At 41.6% G+C, this 18,956-nt stretch overlaps 1 protein-coding gene across 1 annotated transcript in view; it reads left to right on the top strand.

Moving 5' to 3' along the window:
* The window catches only part of LOC133404313 (helicase ARIP4-like), a 67,635-nt gene that overhangs the window by 11,849 nt on the left and 36,830 nt on the right, over positions 1–18,956 (top strand). Inside the window, 1 exon segment of the mRNA XM_061680081.1 lies at positions 1,098–1,256. Within this exon segment, the coding sequence (XP_061536065.1) occupies positions 1,133–1,256 (124 nt within the window). The 5' untranslated portion in view covers positions 1,098–1,132.

An 18,956-nucleotide genomic window follows, 5' to 3' on the forward strand; every position in this document is an offset into this window, starting at 1 on the left:
GATTAATACCATCCATCCATCCCTTTTCTGTACCGCTCATCCTCACTAGGGTCGCGGGGGTGCTGGAGCCTATCCCAGCTATCTTGGGGCGAGAGGCGGGGTACACCCTGAACTGGTCGCTAGCCGTTTACAGGGCACATACTTATAAACAAACAACCATTCACACTCACCTTCACAGCTATGGGCAATTTAGAGTCCTCAATCAACCTACCACGCATGTCTTTGGGTTGTGGGAGCAAACTAGAGTGGTCGGAGAAAACCCGCGCAGGCACGACGAGAACATGCAAACTCCACACAGGCGAGGCCGGGATTTGAACCCCGGTCTTCAGAACTGTGAGACGGACGTGCTAACCAGTTGAACACCGTGCTGCCATTCTATTAGTACCGCGATGGGGAAATTTCCTTCTGTTGTATGATGTTGGTTGTAGCTTAAGAAGTGGTAGATGTCTACTCATTTGGCTGCATTTATCTCGTGTTTTCCAACTTCAAGGCACTAAAAGTGATGAGTAATAGATTTTTTTCATGCATTAACAAAATGATGACAGGACGCCAAGAGCTTAACGTACAGTTTTTTTTTGGTTTTTTAAAATCTGGTGTTTTATTAGGAGTTTTGACTTCCTTACAACAGCAAGCAGCCACACAAACATGACATGACCAGGAGAATATTTGTTGTTTAAATATTATTACAGTTGCTTGTGACGTTTTAAAATGAATAAGAGACATTTTTGTGCATTGACACTGTGGAAGAAAGAAGCACATTTAACAGTATGAGAGTTGTTTCCTTGTTGTGTAGCTGACTTGAATACCCTGAATTCTATTTACATTTGAAAATCAGCATTGTCCTAGAGGCTTTCTTTGCTGTAAAACAAAGATTACAACCACAGTATTGAGAAAAGCCTCAGAGAGTCATTATCCTTCAGCTGAGAGCTTTTAAAGTGCCCAAGAAACAAGAGCACCTCGCCTCTGTTATTATCTTATCTGTGCCCAATCACTGTGAGGCTTGTGTGCAGAATACTGTTCATCACATTTGATGGATGGATGGATGGATGGATGGATGCAGAGAAACAGACGGCCAATCATATGCTGCCTTCTTTCAGGATATCTTGCGGGCATGCTGAGGTAGCACAACAGGATGTCTGATGAAGAGTATCAGCAGCAGCTGAATGTGAGCAAAGGCCTACCAGAAATGTGCTACATCACCGATGAAGAGGCAGAGTACGATGGAGATGATGATGATGAAGAAGAGGAGATACTTGGTGAGTACAAGATGTTACTCTAATTTTCAACGTCGCTAAACTGTTGGCAAAGTAATACTAAAGCCAGACAAATAAAACCTTTTTTCCCACATAAAAGCCACTTATAGCTAGGGATGTCCCGATCCAACTTTTTCACTTCCGATCCAATACGGATATTGCAGCCTTGAGTTTTGGCCGATGATGAACAATGGACTCAGTTTTCCCTTGCCCGGACGCGGGTCACCGGGGCCCCCCTATACGTCAGAATGCTAATATTAAAGGTATCTGCTCACTAGTGACAGACCACAAAATCAATCAATATGGGGATGATATTCTTCTTTACTTACAGGAACCCAAGTATTCTCTTCAGGCAGTCTTCAATCTCATAAAAACATTTTCACAAATATCAGACTACTCTATTAACTGCCATAACAGCAAACCCATGTACTCCTGCAGATCAAATCCCAGATTACCCTATTTAATAAAAAAAATATTTAATTTAAACATTAAGTATTTAGGTATCAATATTTTGTCAAAACTCACAGAGCTAACCAATCGAAATTACACAACACTTCCAAAATCTAAGGTGACTTAAGACGCTGGAATAACTTGCCTATATCATTACTGGGAAGAATAGCTACAAGAAAAATGAAAACCTTACCTCAAATAAATTCTTTATTTTCAATGATTCCATTTAAGCCCACATTTAAATGGTTTCAAATCTTAGTTTCTGCTGTAATAATTCTTTATTCAAAAAATAAGAAAAATAGAATCAGTCTATCCAATCTTCAGAAACGTAAACAGGAGGGAAGCCTAAATGCTCCCAACTTTAAACACTATTATTTAGCTAACCAATTACAATACCTCATCAAATGGCGTGATTGTTGGCTGTAATTGGAACAAATGGACTGCAACAACATCCATCCATCCATTTTCTACCGCTTATCCGAGGTCGGGTCGCGGGGGCAGTAGCTTTAGCAGGGACACCCAGACTTCCCTCCCCCCAGCCACTTCCTCCAGCTCTTCCGAGGGGATCCCGAGGCGTTCCCAGGCCAGCCGAGAGACGTAGTCTTTCCAGTGTGTCCTGGGTCGTCTCCGGGGTCTCCTCTCGGTGGGAACACCTCACCGGGGAGGCATCCGAATCAGATGCCCCAGCCAACTCATCTGGCTCCTCTCGATGTGGAGGAGCAGCGGCTCTACTCTGAGCCACTCCCGGTTGACCGAGCTTCTCACCGTATCTCTAAGGGAGGGCCCAGACACCCTGCAGAGGAAACGTATTTTAGCCACTTGTATCCGGGATCTTGTTCTTTCGGTCATAGGTGAAGGTAGGAACGTAGATCGACCGGTAAATCGAGAGCTACGGCCCCTACTGGGTGGCCCGTTGTCGGGGCGCCTCGGTGGGGCCGGCGGACAAAAAAAAAAAGGAAATAATGTCAAGAACATTACCATGGGACAGTTATTGCAGTATTATATGTAATAGGACAAAAATAATTCTGCATACTTTTCAATTGCACAACATAATCACTACTCTATAATTGTAATCATTAATAAATTATGACTTCTACTTTTTTTGTTATTTTAATGTAATTATTGGATCAACCTTGAAATGGTGGACGCATTTGCAGCCAAATGTCTTCTCTTTTTGTATTTCCTGTATGCACGATTGCTGCTGAAACAATGCAAGTTTCCCCATTGTGGAATTAATAAAGGTTATCTTTGTGTGTGTGTGTGTGTGTGTGTGTGTGTGTGTGTGTGTGTGTACAACCCCAATTCCAATTAAGTTGGGACATTGTGTCAAACATAAATAAAAACAATACAATGATTTGCAAATCATGTTCAACCTGTATTTAATTGAATACACTACAAAGACAAGATATTTCATGTTCAAACTGATAAACTTTATTGTTTTTAGCAAATAATCATTAACTTAGAATTGTATGGCTGCAACACGTTCCAAAAAAGCTGGGAGACCGGTCTGAAATACAGGCAGACCGGTCTGAAATGCAGGCAGGCCAGTCTAGTACCCGCACTCTTTTACTACGAAGCCACGCTGTTGTAACACTGTGGTTTGGTTTGTCTTGCTGAAATAAGCAAGGACGTCCATGAAAAAGACGTCGCTTGGATGGCAGCATATGTTTCTCCAAAACCTGTATGTACCTTTCAGCATTAATGGTGCCTTCACGAATGTGTAAATTACCCATGCCATTGGCACTACCATCACAGATGCTGGCTTTTGAACTTTGCCTCCATAACAGTTCGGATTACCTCTTTGACCCGGGGGACACGACTTCCACAATTTCCAAAAACAATTTGAAATGTGGACTCGTCTGACCACAGAACTCTTTTCCACTTTGCATCAGTCCATCTTAGATGAGCTCGGGCCCAGAGAAGCCGGCGGTGTTTCTGGGTGTTGTTGATAAATGGCTTTTGCTTTGCATACTAGAGTTTCAAGTTGCACTTACGGATGTAGCGCCGAACTGTATTTGCTGACATTGGTTTTCTGAAGTGTTTCTGAGCCCATGTGGTGATATCATTTACACATAGATGTCGGTTTTTGATGCCTGAGGGATCAAAGGTCACGGGCATTCAATGTTGGTTTTCGGCCTTGCCGCTTACCTGCAGTGATTTCTCCAGATTCTCTGAACCCTTTGATGATATTATGGACCGTAGATGATGAAATCCCTAAATTCCTTGCAATTGTACGTTGAGGAACATTGTCATTAAACTGTTCAACTATTTTTCTCACACACTTTTTCACAAAGAGGTGAACCTCGCCCCATCTTTGCTTGTGAATGATTGAGCAATTCAGGGAAGCTCCTTTTATCCCCAATCATGGCACCCAATTAGCCTGTTTACCTGTGGGATGTTCCAAACAGGTGTTTGATGAGCATTCCTCAACTTTCTCAGTCTTTTTTGCCAGCTGTGCCATCTTTTTTGGAACATGTTGCAGCCATAAAACTCAAAGTTAATGATTATTTTCTAAAAACCATAAAGTTTATCAGTTTGAACATTAAATATCTTGTCTTTGTAGTGTATTCAATTAAATATAGGTTGAGCATGATTTGCAAATCATTGTATTCTGTTTTTATTTATGTTTAACACAACGTCCCAACTACATTGGAATTGGGGTTGTATTATTAATTTAAAGTAAACTGAAGCTGTTTTTCACTAGAACAATATTTACTTGCTTTTAATTTTAAAACTGAAGTCGAACAGCAACATTTTAATTAATAAAAGCTACTTTTTGTAACTGGCAACAAACATTAAGTGGTGTTTTAGTTTACTATTTTAACACAAAAACTATTGTCTCGACATTTTTATATTATTAATAGAAATTTTTAAATAACGTAAGATATTTGTTAATGATTTTGCCCTTCTGTAGTTTCTGGATATGTGTTCATTTTCACCTAGTTATGAGCAGTGTGTGTGATTTGGCGGCTGCGCTGTAAATATTTCTGGACCACATATAAAATCTAATTTCGGAAGAGCTTATACTGTTTCCTTTTTTTTTTTTAAATGGATTATTCTTAGTTAATTTGGCGGCAATGGTGATGCTGGATTACATTACAGGAGGATGTTTAACGGTAAGCGATGGTTTCCTTGGTCGGTCGAGCGAGTTACTAATGTCTGATTAATGAGATCTCATTTACATTTTACCCCTTGGTCACGTTGCACATCTATTTTCCTCTTGTGACATCATCACCACCTGGCGTTGTCTCTTGCGTCTGTCCTGCTGTTGCCACAACAACACACCAGGATGCCAACTCCAATCAAAGTTCTTCCCCTTGGTTTTGACATCCGACCTCATTCTCCTTTTCATCCTCTCACTTTCATGAAACTAACCCTCGTTCTCCCTTCTTGGTTGAATTATAAATTGTTTGATTATTTCATATTTAAATTTGTCATTGTAAACCCCTCCCCTCTTTACTCTTTATCTTTTAGCACTTTCATCTGTTTTGCAGATGAAAAAACAATATACTATAATATCGAAAACAGGAAAAAATGGTGATATGTATAAATGTAGAAAGAGACTATAGATCTAAGATTATCAACTGGTGGGTTTAAGTCTGACCCATTTCGGGTGGGTTGCTGAAAGCTAGTAAAAAATTACAGGGCTCCTCATTTAATGATGGTGCCGAACGGCGGGAAATGAATTAATTTGCTGTGCGACATAAGAATAAGTGTCAAAAGAAGGCACGCTCAGTTGCTGCCGCAGTTACCGTTTTTTATTGGATTGTTTTATATCTTAGATGTTTTATATACAAGTACTTACTGTAATTATGACTTTACTACTACATTAATGTAAGTTAGTGGCAGACTGGTGCATTCTGACTAAACGTACAAATTCAGGTTCGTCAGTGTCATAGAAACAGACTGCCGTTGTAAACAAAGGAACCTATGTACAGTTACATAAAACATACATTACATGTTGAACTTTTCTTGAAAAACACATTTTGACAAGCATGTGTCAGATATGTAATTATTTGATTAGCAATAGATGTATTCACATTCAGTATGCCACTGAACCACACATACAAGTGAAAATGTATGGCCGCGCTGTGATTTTTATAAATTTTTTAAATTATTTTATTAAGTTTCAAATTTTGTTGTACTATACTATAGTATTCCTTTTTGTACATGTATGTCCTCAGTTTCTTAATAAGCTGCTCTTAAAGACACATTTAACATGAAATCATCTATATTATGTTTAAAAAAAAAAATAGGCTACACTGTTCATGTGTTTTCAAAGGCTATGTTTGAACTTTACATTTTCTTTTTTCACTTCTATAAAAATGGGTCGCAACTTAGCAACAATAGGAAAATGCAGGTCCCAAGGTGACCGAGGAGAACCACTGCTGCTATAGATAGGTCCAAGGTTGTGTGTGCGTGCATGCACACACTTGTCTGTGTCCGTGTGTGTATGTGTACGTGCAGGTTGGTCCCAAACATTGTGTACTGCTGTGTCATGGAGTGTTGGCACAGTTGCCACTAGGGTTAGTCACTTCTTTCGTAAGACACACACGCGCACACAAACACACGCACACACACGCAAACACACACAAGGAACAGAAGGTGAGTGTTCTAATTAGCATGTTGTTCCCCTGCCAGTGTGTAGGCGTGAACAGCATCTCTCTGTTTTTTTGCATTCTGAGTGAAGAAACCAAACATGTTTTCCCCCCACCATGCCACAGACACCTGTTGGTTTTGATGAGTCGCAACAAGACGTTTGTACACTTTGAACCAGCTTCTCACTTTGGACTCATTTAGCATTCAGTCATAAATGCAAAACAGATCTTGATGTTTTCTCTAAGGAAGGAGGCACAAACGTTGATGCAGAAAACACTGCTATGCACTTTCTAATCAATCACTCAATCCGTCAGTCAATCAATCGAGGGTTGGGAACGGACCCCTGAGTTCCATCTGAATCTGAATAACTTCATCTTAGACATTTTGGGAAGTTATACACTTTCAACTTTGTGGAAACTTTTAAAAAATATATATTTTCAACTTGACTATGCACTTTTTTGAGGGCACCCACCAAGTTAGATTTGTGTGGCTGCAGTGAGTTCAAGTGCAATAGCTAGTGTTTATCTACATATATACTGTAAATGACCAGACACTCTCCACCAGAAATAAGAGTGAGGCCAATTGCTTTATTTTTGCTGTATTATTATTATTATATTTTTTCATCAGGAGGTTTGGGTCAGGTGGCCCTACTGGTTGTGGGTGGTGTCTTCGCTGCCATTGAGCCCTCTGTTTCTGGGTGCGATTTTCCTTGAGATGTGAGACCCCACTGTGGCATACTGAACGCCAATAAAGCCGTTTGACTGCTGCTCACACAACAGGTAATTGGGGTTGATGTTACACCTCTTCAGGGACCTTTTAAGCTGGTCTTTGTATCTCAGCTATTGTCCCCCAGGTTTTGTACTGGCTGACAGGAGCTGGCGATAGAGCACCTGGCAGGGTAGTCGCTATGCTGGCTTCACAGGTCGTTGCTATTTACCCTTCCAGTTCCATTGAATTTCAGGTATCCTCATACGGAGATTGGTGTCAGTGCAGACTCGGGCATTGAAATCACTCATAAGGGCAAGTTTGTTAGACTTTGGATAGGGCAGCCTCAAGGGACTCATAAAAGGTGTCTTTGATGTTGCCCTCAGCATCCATGGTGGGGTCATAGGAGCTGAGTAGCATAGCAAAATGTCCTTTCATCAGGAAGATACGCCAGGTCATAAGCCTTCAGCAGTGGGCAGCCGTGGCCCAATTGTGAAGATCATCGCCTGCCACCGTGGGGGACCCTGGTTCAAGACCCCGACCGGACCATCCGCCAACATTCCCTGGACTCACGGCTGTGGTGTCCTTGAGCAAGACACTGATACCTCGGGCGCTTCAGCTACCACCTGCTCCAGTGTGTTCCACTAACAAGTGTGTGTGTGTTCACTGTGATGGGTTAAATGCAGAGAGCTGTGAAAGTGAGTTAATAAGGTTGCTTTAATCAAATTAAAACTGTCTAAGACTACCTATACTCACCTTGCAAAAATGCATAATGGTTAATTCCACCTGTTAACAACCTACTTGACTAACTACTGAGCGACACAGTAGTAGCTACACAGTCTTGGGGGGGACACTACACATGGCTGCCAGAAAAGAAAGGAGACAGGAGAGGGAAAGAAAGCTAGAAGTAGGCAGGCAAATGATTACTAAGCTTTTTGAATGATTGATGAAATACCATGGTTTTAATCCGACTTTTGAACTTTCATAAAAATCCGGCGTGATGGGTGTGTGACGAGGAGCAGCTAATGTTAGCCTCTCCTGCTGTTTGTCACTTGTTCTAGCACTCTCCCTTTTGCAAACAGTCCGGGAATACTACCATTCTGCTCTGTTTTAAAGAGTAGTATACCACACAGAGACAGTGTACTAGGTGACTGCTACCTTGTTGTTAATGTTACTCCAGGTGCAATCAATTTACTCCACGAAAAATCTGTGCATATTTAAATTGCAGTAACTCATTGAATTGAAATTTGAATAAAAACGTCTTTTTTTTTTTTCCTCCCCTCCTTGAACCATCATCCTGGTGAAGGGGTTTGTGTGTCCCATTGATCCTTCCTAAGTTGTCTGGGGCTTCACGCCCCTAGTAGAGTCACCCATGGCAAACAGGTCCTAGGTGAGGGACCAGACTTAGCACAGCTCCAAAAACCCCTACGATGAACAAAATTAATGGATTTAGGTTTCCCTTGCCCGGACGTGGGTCACCGGGGCCCCCCTCTGGAGCCAGGCCTGGAGGTGGGGCTCAAAGGCGAGCGCCTTGTGGCCGGGCCTGCACCCGTGGGGCCCGGCCGGCCACAGCCAAAAGGGTAATGTTGGTCCCCCTTCCCATGGGCTCACCACCTGTGGGAGGGGCCATAGTGGTCGGGTGCAATGTGAGCTGGGCGGCGGCGAAGGCGGGGACATTCGCGATCCAATCCCCGGCTACAGAAACTGGCTCTAGGGACCTGGAATGTCAACTCTTTGTCAGGGAAGTTCCGACTAGATATAGTCGGGCTCACCTCCACACACAGCTTAGGCTCTGGTCTCTTGGACTCTCTTCCACTCTGGAGTTGCCCACGGTGAGAAGCGCCAAGCAGTTGTGGGCATACTTATTGCCCCCCGGCTCGGCGCCTGTACATTGGGGTTCACCCCGGTGGATGAAAGGGTAGCCTTCCTCCACCTTCAGGCGGGAGGACGGGTCCTGACTGTTGTTTGTGCCTATGCACCAAACAGCAGTTCAGAGTACCCACCCTTGGACGGGGTACTGCAGAACGCTCCCGCTGGGGACTCCATCATTCTGCTGGGGGTCTTCAATGCTCACGTGGGCAATGACAGTGAGACGGGGGTGATTGGGAGGAACGCACCCCCCCCCCCCCCCCCCCCCCCGATCAGAACCCGAGTGGTGCTCTGTTGTTAGACTTCTGTGCTCACCACGGATTGTCCATAACAAACACCATGTTCAAGCATAAGGGTGTCCACACGTGCACTTGGCACCAGGACACCCTAGGTCACAGTTCGATGATCGACTTTGTGGTCGTGTCATCGAACTTGCGGCCACATGTCTTGGACACCCGGTGAAGAGAGGGTCGGAGCTGTCAACTGATCACCACCTGGTGGTGTCTTGGCTCCGATGGTGGGGGAAGATGCCGGTCCGACCTGGCAGGCCCAAACGTATTGTGAGGGTCTGCTGGGAACGTCTGGCAGAATCCCCTGTCAGAAGGAGTTGAAAACAGACCCACGTCACCCACGTTCAATTTACTATTGGATTCCATAATTTCCTTGGGAATTATTCTCTACCTACCTAGTAGCAAAATTAACTCAGAAGTGTACAGAAACCTTTTTTTCTGCCAATTTAATGAAAGATACAAGAAAAATGATTGGGCAATCTTTCATCATGCAGCAAGACAGTGACCCAAAACGTATTGCCAAAACAACAAAGAAGTACATCGGGGGCAAGAAGTGGAGGTTTTAGAATGGCCAAATCAGACTCCTGACTGAAACGCTTATGGCGTATGCATTTTAACTGCTAAAGAGGGGACCTTTAGGAAGCAACCCCCCAAACAAACAACTGAAAGGCTGTGAAAAACATCACAAAAGAAGAATGGAGGAGTTTGCTGATGTCAATGGGTCACAGACTTGATGCAGTTATTGCAAATGATATAAGTAAATATTAGGTCTTACTTTAGTTTAAGTTGCTTAACAACAAAGTAAATATGTGGTGTTTCATTAAAAATAATGCTGTGTATCAGATCCAGGAATCGGGATCACTGTTCCATTATTTTTGGAGGCGGATATACAGTATATATGCTATTAAGGAGCTGCACTGAGTGATGAGTGGGAGGTGATACAGTAACACCAGATGGTCTACATACTGGCACACCAGACTACCAGGTCACGCTGTGTGTGTGTGTGTGTGTGTGTGTGTGTGTGTGTGTGTGTTTGTGTGTGTGTGTGAGTGTTTTGAATGTGTACTGTAGACTTGGAGTTCATCAAATACACATAGGTGCTTACTCATACTGTTAAGTCACACTCATCACAGTCATACTGTTGATTTAATCCCAGATGGTAATATTTTATACCCTTGAGCGTCATTTATTAGTTTGAGGAGTCAATACAGCAGTACCTCCACGATGATCCTGTGACACTGGTCAAACTGTAATTTGGTTAACTTAAAACAATATTTCCCATTGAGATCAGTTACAGTATATTCGGAATCATTGTTTGCAAAGTCCACCATAAAACCTTTATTTATTCCGCAGGCATGTTTTAGGTAACATTGTAACAAGTTATATACAGTAAGTAACGTTCTAATATATACATAATAATTAATATGGAGTTAACTTCTCTGATTATGTGGAAAAAATGATTAAACATTCTCTAAACACTCAATTTAAATGACGACTGACAAGGGGTAATACGCACTTGACACGCAGCTCATTCCTTCTCATAATATTCGAACATGGCAATTTTTAGTTTTGTTGAATTGAAACTCATGCAGTTCAGTGTCTTAGTGTAAAATGGAACCCAGCTTTAACAGACTAGTTAGTCGGAGCAAGGCGTTGTCTATTAAAGCCTTTTGTCCATTATTTTGAAGCACTTTTGTTCGTGGCCTAGAAACACACAGCACAGGACAAAATTATTGTAAATAAATGTGAAAAAAGCTTGAAAATGTTTGAAAAGTTTTTAAATTTACCTAAACTTATCTTTAAACATTGCTGTGATAGTCTAATATTGTCATGAAAGAGGTGTGATCGCTGTGGGGGTGGGGGGTAATTGTGTGCCAGTGGAAGAAAGTAGTGCCACGATGGCGAGTTGACGTTGCTTTCATGAGCTGCAAGATTAGTGCACTTCCTTTTCTCACCTCTGTTACAATTGGATGCCATAGAGAACGGCTTGGAAAAAAACTGTATACCGCACCATAATCATGAATATTCGAGAGACGAAACATGATGAATAAACTTGAGTAAACAACTGCAATAGATGTGAGTGGGTCGATTTGACACGCCCATTTTGAGGTGTGTGCCGACAGCAAAGCTAAGGTAATGTCCATGCATTCCCTTTGATGGGAACGTTGCCCCTGCCAACATGTATGCCAAATAGGTAGTTCGGTTAGCTGGATTTAGTCTCCATATCTGTGACAACAGCGGCACAACCTGGAAACATGGGTGCCAGTCGCTGTCTGGTCATTGCACCAATCTTTGTCAGTTACAAAGGGGCATTTTGAGTTCCAACCGGGCACTATTTTCTGTCCGTTAAATCCAAAGTCCCTTGTTTCTTGGTCCGTTAAATCGAGGTTATGCTGTTCTCTGAAACGAAACCACAGAATAAATAAAAAATTTAAGTGACAAAAGAAATCATGAAATCAATAAAATAAACAAAATTGAATCGTAAACTTTTGACTCATTAAAGTAGCCACCTCAAGCAGATATAACAGCTGAACACACTTGTTCTTTCTACAATGGAAATTAAATTTTCTTCAGATACTGTGGTTCTTCCCAATTGTCTTGCAGAAGTTCCCGTAAATCTGTGGCACTTGTAGGTTGCGTTCCTTTCAATTTTTGATCCAGTTCATCCCAAATCAGTTCAATGGTGGTTACCGTCTGTTTGTCAAGTTATTCATTGGACTTAACTGCTTGACTTTTAATTTAAAATAACTGGAAAATTGTGCTGTTCTGAAGCGTTTGACCGGGAATAAAATCAGGTATTTTTATTACAAGAATTGTTGTAGGAGGACAAAAAACAGTGAGCCATACATTGTATATGGTCTTGTATACTTGTATACTATGTATGTTTAAACTGTTTTGGCATCTGTATGGATTTTCCTCATGCATTACTGTGCAAAGGTTTTAGGGTCACACCTATAGCTTTGTTGTTTTATTACTTAATTGTTTTTACAGCATTTATTAGGAAATGGTTAAAAAATGAAGGGGTCAGATTTCGCTTGCAGGATTACAATATGGCATCAGCGGAACAGTCCACCCCACAGAATTACAATGGTATCACCCTTCTGGTAGCCATCCGCCATGAACTAGACAGTAACCTGCTAACATCCATCCATTTATTTTCTGAAACGCTTAGCCTCACTAGGCTCACAAGATGTACTGATGCCTATCTCAGCTGACTTTGGGCATGAAGCGGGGTACACCCTGGAATGGTCGCCAGCCAATCGCAGGGCACATACCGACAAACAACGATTCACACTCACATTCACACCTACAGACAATTTAGTCTTCAATTAACCTACCATGTATGTTTTTTGGAATTGGGAGGAAACCGGAGTACCCAGAGAAAACCTACACAGGCACAGGAAGAACACGCAAAATCCACACAGGGGAGGCCAGATTTGAAACCGGGACCTCAGAACTGTAAGGCAGATGTGCTAACCAGTCATCCGCTGTGCCACCACCTGCTAAAAAACTAACATAAACACAATACCTTTTCCATTCCGTTCAGCCTTGCCGGTGGTCTGCACTCTACTGAGTGGTTTTACTTAACCAATAATATATGATCATTATTGAAATAAAACAACCAATCGAATTGTAGTCTTTTGCACAGTACTGTAGTTTACATTATCAACTGTGCAGACATCTGTTAAAATGATTTGTAAAAACCCCACTAAATGTATGCGAAAAAACCCGCATTTATCATTGTCCTCACCAATCAAGTAAATATTCAGCAAAACTTTGAGACCACTTTTCAAATGTTTGCGTTCCCATACTCCCATATATGTTAATGTCATGGAAACGAACAAGTTGAAAACGTTCCTGTGTAAAAGGCCTCTTAATTATCCCACAATATAGTTTGCTTTTGATACAGAAACTCAGTGAAAACGGAAATTTGTGCGTTCACAGCGGCATTCTGGAATCGGACAATTCAATACATAAGGCCGTCAGCACCAGCGTATGGTGTGACGTATCACCTCATTTGAAACCACGCTCCCCCGTTAACATCCCGGCAGAGTTGCCAGACTCCCTCACCCCTGAACACACCTTCAAAAAAAGTTCAAACAAAGCTTAGTTTATAGCTAATGAAGGCAATATGTGACAAAACACCTCAATCCGTACTTTAAAGGGATAGACTATTAGGTGATAGGACTGCCGCGTGTGTGTGCGCGTGCGTGTGTGTTTATTGCTATGTGCTCTCATTAACTGTGATATGTGAGAGTTCCTCCCTCTTGGAGGCAGGGCTACATGAATTGTGCTAGTGTGCCAAAGGTGAACGTGTGTGTTGTAATGGCTTACCAGCCAGTCGCCCCCTTCACTTTGGTGCCGTCACCGCCTCTTCCTCCAATCTCTGGCTTGGCTGCCCCTCCCCCCAACTGCATTGCACTGTGTCTGTGCGTGGGGCCGTACAGATGGAATTTCTAGCCTGTGTGTTTAAGTATAAGCACATACCAACATAGTGGCTTAGAGTTTTGTTGTGTTTATTAATATCATTCAGTTTTTATTCTAGTTTATATATTGGGTCGTTTTTTGTAATTGGATTGATAATGGCAAACGCGTAAATAAAACGTTTTATGCCGCCTAGGTTTTGTATATGGGTAAGTGTCTAACTTGCTGAAACAGCCATGCTTAAAGTCCTGTTTTCAAAAGCTTATTGATTATTTAAATTTAAAAGATAATCAAGAGATAAATACACTAATTTCATGGCAGTCCAGTGCAAATGTAATCTGAACAACAAGCATTCTTAAACTTGTATGGGAAAACTAATAAACAATGGTGACTGTTTTATGAAGAACAATTTTATTAACAAAATCAGCGGTGAACTTTAAGGCTGAACTTTACCGATTGGTGTTAAAACTTTATAGAATTATCCTGAACAACTGACAAAGTGGTCAGCTTCATAGCAACCATGTGAGCTGCAAAATTAATGTGTACAAGTGCATAAATGATCCTACATACTCATTAAACCCATTACACTCTGTTTTTCTTCATTCATAATAAGGGTAAAGACATGCAATTGTTCTGACACTTTCACAAATTCATACTGTACATACATCAGAAATAACACCACCACTGTATTATGCTCTGTTATTGTGTCAATGCAAAATGGCTGCCACATCCTGGTACTTCAGCTCACAGATCCCTCTGTTGTATAGTAACAACATAATATGACCTCCCTCCAATGGCATCAATGGTAAAGAAAGCTTGAGTGACAATGACGCACTTTTTGTATTTTTTATTTTAATTTATTTATTGCGTCAACCGTGTAATGACTGACGCAGTTACAGCCTGGATCAAAGTACAAGTGTATTTGAGATTTCAATGTGCCATCGTCAAAAATATCTGTCTCTCGATTATTTAGCCTTTACAGCTTCTATTTTCAACTGTAGTAAACAAAACAAGTCAATTAAATCGGATTAATCAAATCTCAAAAGCCAAAATGAAAAACTCAACACTCTATTTTGTAAACAAACAAATAACATTACTGATCGATTGGATCGGATAGTTTATTTACAGACAATAGTATACTGTATATTTATTATATTAATGTACTTTTAAACTTCGGGGTCCTTGTTCTCAGCAGACGTCCGCAGAGACATACAAATTCATTTCCAGCTCCACATGGCGTGATGTGTCGCTGTGTATTATTTTCTCTCCAGACACTTAATTTGTGTGCTATTTTGCTGTTCAAAGTTTGCTACTCTCCGTTATAATGCGGTTCCAGACAGGTCTATTTAAAAAGTTACAATAGCTTAGCAATTAGCATGGCATCCCCGTCATTCTCACGTTAGTTACTCCCCTTCCATCCATCCATCCATTTTCTGAGCCGGTTCTCCTCACCGTCCTCCAAAAAAAAACATGCTCGGTAGGTTAATTGAAGACTCTAAATTGCCCGTAAGTGTGATTGCGAGTGGTTGTTTGTTTATATGTGCCCTGCGGTTGGCTGGCGACCAGTTCAGGGTGTACCCCACCTCCCGCCCAAAGATAGCTGGGATAGACTCCAGCCCGTTCGCAACCCTTGTGAGGATAAGCAGTACAGAAAATGGATGGATGGATGGATAGTTAGGGTTGCCACCAGACGGCGTGCTGTGTCGCTATGTATTAGTTTCGCTCCAGACACTTATTTGCCTACTATTTTGCTGTTCAAAGTTGGCTACTCTCCACTGTAACACGGTTCCAGCTATATATATATGTATATTTATGTGTGTGTGTGTGTGTGTATATATATATATATATATATATATATATATATATATATACACTGTATACAATTTATAAAGGGACAAAGAAGGGATCATATTACCACTATGAAGTTAAAATAAAGTAATTGTGATAATTAAATCCAGTTATATATGAGGGGAGTCATGAGCCACTACAGTAGATGAAATCCCCAGAAATTGACAGTGAACCTTAAACAAGATCATTATTCAGTCTCTCCATGTTCCCAGTTGAACCCTTAACCTTGTTACCTAAGGCAGTCTCTGGAGTGGGTGTGGCTTGCTGACATCACATTCCTGTATCAGTATGTCGAGGGGCGGGGAGTAAGTGGACCAGCAGCAGGAGGAGGAGGAAGCCAGCTGGGAGGTTTCCTACGCGCGGCAGGCCAGGGTAGCTTTCAGCGACTCTGTGGTTTTGTAAGTGCCCCAATGGCCTTCTGCCTGGTTGCAACGCTGCCGGCAGAGGCTGACTACACTCGTGAGCCCTGTCCACGCTCAGCAGATGCAAGGAGTGAAGTGAGGAAGTTTTAGCAGTAAGAAGGGAAGAAGCATGATTATGTCAGACTAGAGACTTAAAGACAACAAGTTGAAGGCACAGGACATGGGTGAGTAGCTGTTATTTTTAAACTGGTTTTCTGTCTTCTGTGGCTTTTGTTTTGCGTGTTTTTATACCTTCTCTCTCTTTTCGCTTCTATGATGTCTTATCATTTACATGTGTATTGATGAGTTGGGGATGGAGTAGGGGGATGGGTCTGTCACCTTCACCTATATGTGCTGCAATGCTAACTCTTGACTGAGAGCACTTCAGAGCTTTCATAAGGCTTGTTATGGAATAGATGCTTTTGCCGACACTTAGAGGTGATGCTGGGAAACTGTTATATTAAATCTGCACATCAGAGACACAAGAACAATTAGCAGTGATGAACAATTAATGCCCGACAACATTTGATTTCAACAATGTAAAAGAACCAAGGACTCGGAATTCACTTGTTAAGCAGTTTATTAAATGAATCACTGATATTTGTGAGGATGCCTATAAATTAGACTTTACACCGATTTTATACGAGACAAATTTGCTCATTCACGATTGCACTACGTCAGACTACTGCAATAAAATTTCCGATGCCACCGCATCCCGTTTTTTTTTACAATCATTGGGCTTTATCCTGTCAAATGCGACCGGATACACTCGTTACCATGGCAACGACAACAAGAGTGGATCGCGCCAACTGTATTATAAGGACAAAATGTGGAAAAACGTGTGTTGGTGGTCACCGGTGTTCACGACAGGAGAGGACTTTCGTTTAAGGCTTGCTTGAGGTATGTTCATGTACTTTTAATACGATACGGCTCGCAAGCAGGCAACAAAACGTTATGTAGCCTAGGAAGCTAGTGCTAGCACTAACGGTTGTACGTAAACATGCCGCCGTTCTGTCGAATCATGCTCTAAAGTTTCGGTGTGGGTGAAGTAATTTAATTCCAATAAAGTAATTTAATTAAAGTAAGTTAGCACCCATTATTTCTGTCATGCTGTAATGTTGGTTTGACCTGACTGATTAGAATACATGAGCTGACTAGAGTAGTGATTTCCAACCTTTATGGAGCCAAGGAACATATTTTACAATTGAAAAATCTCACGGCACACCAACAAACAAAAATGTCACAAAAAGTGGATACATTCATTACTGTATTTACTTCCTGCCATTAATTTTTTCAGACTGTCACTATGCCTCACTGGCATAAATAGATGAACTAAGATACATTATTTCTTGTCAATCTATTTTTTTGAGCAATTAAGTACACAAGTATATACAGTAAATACACGTGTCATTTAAATAGACACATTGCTCCATCTTGTGATCGGATCGGTGATTGGTTATCGTTTTTTTTAAACTCGGTGATCGGCCCCAAAAATCCTGATGGTGTAAAGCCTACTATAAATTGATCAAGGCGATCATTTATGCCGCCTATTGACCTCACAATCTCCTCTTGTGACTCCAGCACAGTACGGGTGTGAGGACACGGCTAGTCGAGCCGGCAGCAGCAGCCAGTTGTTGGAGTGTAATTGCGTGAGAGATGCTGGGGATGCCAGAGGAGACGCCGGAAATGCGGGATGAATCCTCCGTGTCTGTGTCACTAGAGCTGTGATTGACAACCTATATGGAGCAAAGGCACATATTTTATTATTGAAAAATCTTACGACACACCAACAAACAAAAACGTCAAAAAAAGTGGATACATTAATTACTGTATGTACTTTCTACCATCAAATAGAAGAGCATTTATTTGTTCTGTCTGTCACTATGCCTCACTGGCATAAATACATGAACAGATACATTATTTCTTGTAAATACTTTTTTGAGCAATTACGTAAAATTGTATAATTTCCCACGGCACACCTGAAGAGCGCTCACGGCACGCTAATGTGCTCTGGCACACGTGGCTGCGACTGCGTGTCCTCTCCTGTGTATTAAAATAATTCCTTGAGTAATCAAACATGAGTCAAAATTGTTTATCTGCAGGGTTCATTTAAATATGATTTGCAGATTTAAATGTGGACAGGGAGGGGCTGGCTACTCCAACGTGCGCTCAATTCTACGTTGATTGGGATGTATGAAGGAAATGTGCTTGGATTCATTCGCACGCACAGATTCATACATCTTGATAGTTTTGTGCGTCCGACGTTTTCTGGATTTGAGCTTACGCCATGTTTCAGTAGGAAATCCACGCAAGTCTTTGTACATGAGGCCCCTGATGATGCCGCTGACATCATGTATTGAATGAATGAATAAATGAATGAAATGGAATAGTTAACAGGCACCATCCATCCATCCATTTTCTGTCCCGCTTATCCTCACTTGGGTCGCGGGCGTGCTGGAGCCTATCTCAGCTGTCTTCGGCTGAGATAGGCTGTCTACACCCTGAACTGGTCGCCAGCAAGTCACATATAAACAAACAACCATGCACACTCACATTCACACCTACAGGCAATTTAGAGTCTTCAGTCAACCTACCACGCATGTTTTGGGGACGTGGGAGGAAACCGGAGTGCTCGGAGAAAACCCACCCAGGCACCGGGAGAACATGCAAACTCCACACCCCGGTCCTCAGAACTGTGAGGCGGATGTGCTAACCAGTCGACCACCGTGTCGCCTCACTATTCATACAATATTTCCAAATTTTGGGAAACTGAAATGTTCATCGAGCTAGCTAATTTCCAAAATTTGTCCCTGGCTAAGATTTACACATAATGACGCAATACACTGAAATGATAAAATGTCACAGAGCACAAATAAAACACTAGAAAAAAAATTACATTGAAAGAAAAATATTCATTAAATGAACATTAATATTATGCATTATGCAAATATACAATAGTGGAGGTTAAAAACAAGCCAAAAAAACTTTCAGAATATAAATCTGAACAGGAGCAAATTATGGTTTACTCCAGTCCTGTAAGGGGCAGTTATGTATATTGCGAACTGGTTACGTATTGTCAAAACTGTATTATAAACGGTGAATTTTCCAAGGATTTT

This window comes from Phycodurus eques, chromosome 1 (genome assembly GCF_024500275.1).
Source record: "Phycodurus eques isolate BA_2022a chromosome 1, UOR_Pequ_1.1, whole genome shotgun sequence".
Classification (NCBI taxonomy): Eukaryota; Metazoa; Chordata; class Actinopteri; order Syngnathiformes; family Syngnathidae; genus Phycodurus; species Phycodurus eques.